Consider the following 6,000-nt stretch of genomic DNA (forward strand, 5'->3'; position numbering starts at 1 on the left):
GTGGGCTCACAATTGGTAAGTTTTTTGCATCAAACGCAGAAACACAACATCACACTACACACAACACATAGAAAACAATGTTCTGCAGACCACACACAGCAAACAAATGCCTACATCCAAAGACATAACATTTTTTGTTTTCCTCTCTAGTCTTCCCAATCTGGTGCTTGGAAAAGAGGTCCTCGCAGTGCCTCCCAGGGTCGTCGGCGACAGCAACGCGGCGGTCACCAGCGTGTAAGTATAAATATTTTTGCTTTGTTTTTTTGCACTTTTTATTTCATTTCTTTTGTGGAGGCTAATTATGTTATTTTTGTCTTTTTCTTTAACAGCCTTCACAGCGTGCTCCCGACTCTGACGGTGAGGATGGAGGGATTGATGTGGACCGCCTCATCGATCTCGTCAGAGAAAGGGAGCCGCTCTGGAATATGGCTGACCGCCGCCACGCTGACCTGATCGTTACCCGACGACTCTGGGAGGAAATCTGTTCGCTCCTTGTGGGCCGCTTGGAGGACCTCGAAGCTCGGGCCCAGATTAAAGAGCGTAAGTATATACAGTACCGGTTGCTTGATGTAAACCAGTGTTTCCCGAACTCCAGTCCTCGTGGTCCCCACGGATCATGTGTTCAGGATTTCTATTTACTATGGAAATCCTGAAAACATGACCCCTGGGGACCATGAGGACTGGAGTTTGGGAAACACTGATGTTGTATACTAACCACTCCTTTCTCGTTTCAGGGAACAGAATTGTGAATCGGTGGCGGTCTGTGAGAGATCGTTTCAAGAAGGAGTTCAATAAAGAGATGCGGGCCCCGAGTGGATCTGGAGGACGCAGGAGCAAGTACAAGTACGCAGAAGCCCTGTCGTTCCTCCGGGAAACAATGGTCACCAGAAGGTAAATATTACACACCACATGTGAAAAAAAATGTTATATGTAAATTTTTTTTTCAGCCAGGGCCATACCATGTCAGTATTTTAATTGTTCTTTTTTCTCTTTATTCCACAGCACGGTGAGCAGCACTCGGGAGCCGGCACGATTGGACCCTTCTGAGGCGATCCCTGAGGAGACCGGCACCGAGGGACACTTCGACCGCCCCGGTACATCTGCACCTTCCCAGCCTTCCCACACATTCGACCCATCTGTCCCATCCACCAGCACAGGAGCATCGTGGCCGCCTACATTACATGAAGCTGCTGGTGAGGAGATCGCTTTCCCTTTACCCCACCCTTCTGCCCCTGCCACCTCTAGTACACCTGCGGGTACTGGGCGGCAGCGGCAGAGGGGTCAGGAAAAGACTTATGCGCCAGAGTTCTTGCATCTGAATGCATCTTTCCAGAACTGTCTAAAAGTCTTGTCAGAGCAAATCTCCGCAGGCTATCAGCAGATCAACTCCAGCATTCTGGAGGTGAAGACACTTCTGCAAACCATGCATTCAGAAGCAAGATCTTCGCCAAACCACACCTTTTTCAGGTCTGTTGTGGAGCGCATGGAAACGCTCTCTCCTGCCCAGCAGATGCATGTAATGCATTCATGCCACGCTGCTCTCCAGCCAGTTACCTCCCAACCTCCTCCTCCTCCCACCACAGTAGTTCCTCCACCTGCACCCCCTCCAGCCACTTTCCATCCTCCCCCTCCTATTACATCTACACCACCTCCAGCCACTTTCCATCCTCCCCCTCCTATTACGCACCATCCACCTCCCCAGCACCAGCAACCTCCCCAGCACCAGCAACCTCCCCAGCACCAGCAACCTCCCCAGCACCAGCAACCTCCCCAGCACCAGCAAACTCCCCAGCACCAGCAAACTCCCCAGTACCAGCAACCTACCCAGTACCAGACATCTCCCCACTTCCAGCAACCTGCCCCGTACCAGACATCTCCCCACTTCCAGCAACCTGCCCCGTACCAGACATCTCCCCACTTCCAGCAACCTGCCCCGTACCAGACATCTCCCCACTTCCAGCAACCTGCCCCGTACCAGACATCTCCCCACTTCCAGCAACCTGCCCCGTAACAAACTCCTTCCCCATACAACTTGCCATCAACATCATCTGCTCCTACAGTCCCTGCCCAACCCTCCACTCCACCACCCACCACCTCTTCTGCTTCCCACATGTCCACCCATTCTGTAGTTTTTTCCACACCTTCACCTCTAACTGTTCCTTCCCCACCACGATCCCAGTCCTCTCTCCACACTCCCAGTGTCGAAGTGTCCCGCAGCCCCTACAGCAGTATTTCCACCACACACTACACAGATTGATAATGTGTGTATTTAAATAAAAATGACCAGTTTTATGGTTTCAGTTTTATAGTTTCAAAGTTTTATTAAACAAGTTTATTAAAATTTTAAAAAAGTTTACTAAAAAAAAACATTTTTCAATAAAAGTTAAATTATTTTACACTGGTTGTCTGTCATTTCTTTCTGCGGCGAAAAAGGTTAAATACAGGGTATTTAAAAGGTGAAATGGTATTCAAAACTAGGTATATAACTGTGGGTAAATTTTAGCTTTTTGCCACAGTTGTGTTCCTGTTTGTGTTTGAAGCAAAGTATTTCACCTAAAAAGTTGTGTTTATTGTTGGTGATTTCCTAACAATGTACACAACTTTTGTTAAAAGGTGAAATACTTTGCATAAAACACAACCAGGTACACACCTGTGGCCTAAAGCTAAAAATAGAGACCATGACAAGATAGCCAACTTTGGTTGGCAAAGGTATATACTGTTGGTACAGAAGGTACACAAGTTTGGTTAGGGCACAAATCTTTCACACTCTGTCATCCTGCCAGTGTACTCTGCCTTGAGGTGACAAAGTATAGTGCAAAATTGTCCCTCATTACTGAAACCGTCACAGAACTTCTAGTGGTAATGTCATGGTAATCTTGCAAGGTGGTTTCTTCAGAGGTGTCCTCAATGGAAATGGGTTCCTTGCAGATAACAAAATTGTGGAGTACCACGCACGCTTTGATCACTTCGTCCACAATTTCTGTCTTGAGGTTGATCGCAGTCAATAGGACCCGCCATTTGGCTGTCAGAATACCAAAGGTACATTCAACCATTCTTCTTGCTCTTGTGAGGCGGTAATTAAAAATGCGTTTTGGTCTTGTCAATCCCCTGCTAGAGTACGGTTTCAAAAGGTGTTCTGACAGCTGGAAGGCTTCATCCCCTACACAGACAAATGGCATAGGTGGACCAGATGTTTGCGGCAGCGGTCTAGGTGGTGGGAACTGGAAGGTGTTTCCATACAGTTTACGCCCCATGGCAGACAGTTTGAAAACTTGAGAGTCATTGGAGCGGCCATAGGCCCCAATATCAACCGCAATAAATTTGTATTCCGCGTCAGCGATGGCCATGAGGACAATTGAAAAATATTTCTTGTAATTGAAATATTCCGATCCCGATCCAGCTGGCTTTACAATGCGGATATGTTTCCCGTCCACAGTGCCCAAGCAGTTTGGAAACTGACATATCTGTTGAAACTTGTCAGCAATTTCAATCCACCTCTCTGTTGTGGGCTCTGGTAAAAACTCTTCAGCTAAGGAGTCCCACAGTGCACGGCATGTGTACTTCACAATTCCAGATATGGTGGAAATCCCGAGTCTGTACTGGAAATGCAGTGACGAAAGGGATTCTCCAGTTGCAAGAAATCTGTGGGGAATTAAAAAACAATCAATTAGTTTTAAATCACAGCATTACATACCAAAACTGACCTATAACACTTGGAGATACAAATTACCACCAACAAGATTGCAGTGAAAGTGTGCTCTGATGCGATCATATCCAATAAATGTGGCTTACCTTAAAGTCACCATCAGACGCTCTGCGGGTGAAACAGAGAAGCGGCAATAGGTGTCCGCTTTTCTTATGAGGTGTGCAATGCGCTCCACCAAGTAATCAAAATTCTCCATTTTCATCCTAACATATCCAAAAAATGTATCCGGGTTTCGTCGAAGGTCCATGCAGAGTGTAGAATAGACCCCACGCGTCATTCTCTTGGCTGTGATGGGGTGGATCCACAAACGTCGTCTACGATGCCTGATGCGCTGCTGTCTCGCTCTCTCCTTCTCCAGAACAATCACCCTCAAACGATTTGCCTCCGCTGTAAAATCCGCCAAATTCTTCAAAAATATTTCCAATGACAACATCCATCTTCGCCAGTAACTTGCTCTTCTCTCCAACCTGCACTTTCTCCTCTACAACCTGTCAAAGAAGGGCTGTAGGAACATGCTATATATAGTTTTCCAGTAGCCAATCCCGTTCGGAAGGCCACAAGGGTCAATTTTAAAAACCGGATCCGGCGTAATCAGTCGAAAAACGGATAGAAAAATGGATGAACCGGATGAGACAGATCCGGTTTTGTCTGTCCAGAAAAAGACGGATCCGCCAGAAAACCGGATCCGTCACATCCGGCGTTCCGGCACGACGCCGGATCGCGCCTGACGACGAAAACCTGATGTGTGAAAGTAGCCTAAGCCTGAAATGGCCTAAACTGTGAGCACATGAGTGTACCCAAGAAATGTCTGATCCTAGGAAACCGGCAGCTTTTGCTCCTGACAGGGTAGATAAGTCTCGAATGAAACGTTTCCCAATACTATGACTGTAGACTGCTGCGACAGTGTGTGCTGTGCACACCGCCACAATTCCCCTGTATTCCCAGTGCACATAGGCAGTCTTCCATATCGGAGATTTGCATACTTGTAGTCACGTGCAACTAGACTCACCACCTGGCTTCCCCCATTTCTCTTCTATTAAGAAAAGGCAGAGGAGTCTGGTCAGCACAAGACCACAAATATGCAGATCGCATAGATTCGGTGACGTGACCGTCACCCGCATGGGGAATACAGGGTGAACCATGACAGTGTGCCATATGGCATGGAGCTGTAGTATTGAAAAACAGCTTCGGGGGCACAGCCTCTTTTGGTATGACACTGGCATGTAGGGCTAGACTGCTCCTCACTTCTTGGACTCATCCAATGATGATATTTTGCACCACAACATTAAATAGCAAACTTGACAGCGGCAAAGGCACAGAACTTTAGACAAATACTGAGCGTGCTTGTAAAAGATATTACAAATCCCTGCACCCAAAAGGGCCATTTGTGTATCAGCACTTTCTCTTTATAAATTATCTGTCATTTCTAAAAGTGGTGGACAATTAAAGACTAAAAAATTTCTTCATTTCAAAAGGACATTGCAGTGGTGGGTTATGACAGCGTAAACTTAGGATGCACCATCACTTACTGATTACGTGGATCTGCCACCACCCTCAAACAAGCATCACCCCTAGTACACAGCTGCAGATCCTCCGACGCGGCACTTCCCTGCAAATAATGCTAGAGGCGCTACAACACAGACTCCCTAAAATCAATGCGATACAGGTCATAGTGCGGACTCCCAGCAATCAAAATATTACACATTTTTGGGAATGGGGAATGAAAAGATTCCTATATAAGCTAGAACTTGCCTTGTCCCTATAAACATAAAGCCGCCCACAAGATATTTAGAGTACCTTGGCATCCCAGTTCTTATTCAAATAGTATATGCAGGTAACACACCGTCCATCTGCATTTGGATTGTCAACATGTCGCACATAGCCTGTTCCTTTCCCAGGGTAGCAAGCAACCATTGCCTGTTGGAGAAAAACATACAAACAGATTAGACTTGCTCCATTTAACATATAACACAGGCATAATAATATATAAAGTCAACTGAAAAGTTACTTTACAAATGACTAAACATTTTATATTCCTCTCACTTTGTTGTTTGTTAGGTTTAGAAAGTCACAACATAATATTTTTAGTATTATATTAAAAGAAAACCCAAGTAACAAACATTCATACACGCTCCACCACCCTTAAGAATAGCAACTACAGTCTTGAATGAAGCAGAAGTGTCCATGCTCGCCGTCCTCCCCAATTATTGCATACGGGACCATCAGAAATAGCCAAGTGCTGCACTCTCTTTGGCAGCTCCAACGAGAATCAATGAATAGAATACACTCCATTT

At 46.1% G+C, this 6,000-nt stretch overlaps 1 protein-coding gene across 1 annotated transcript in view; it reads right to left on the minus strand.

The window, feature by feature from the left end:
* LOC141098163 (egl nine homolog 1-like) overlaps positions 1 to 5,649 on the minus strand; it is a 29,174-nt gene extending 23,525 nt beyond the window's left edge. The window contains exon 1 of the mRNA XM_073585738.1: positions 5,504 to 5,649. Within this exon, the coding sequence (XP_073441839.1) occupies positions 5,504 to 5,620 (117 nt within the window). The 5' untranslated portion in view covers positions 5,621 to 5,649. The remainder of the gene's footprint in view (positions 1 to 5,503) is intronic.
* Positions 5,650 to 6,000: the final 351 nt, after the last annotated feature.

This window comes from Dendrobates tinctorius, unplaced genomic scaffold, assembly GCF_039654945.1.
Source record: "Dendrobates tinctorius isolate UK_male_01 unplaced genomic scaffold, ASM3965494v1 ptg000087l, whole genome shotgun sequence".
In the NCBI taxonomy this organism is placed as follows: domain Eukaryota; kingdom Metazoa; phylum Chordata; class Amphibia; order Anura; family Dendrobatidae; genus Dendrobates; species Dendrobates tinctorius.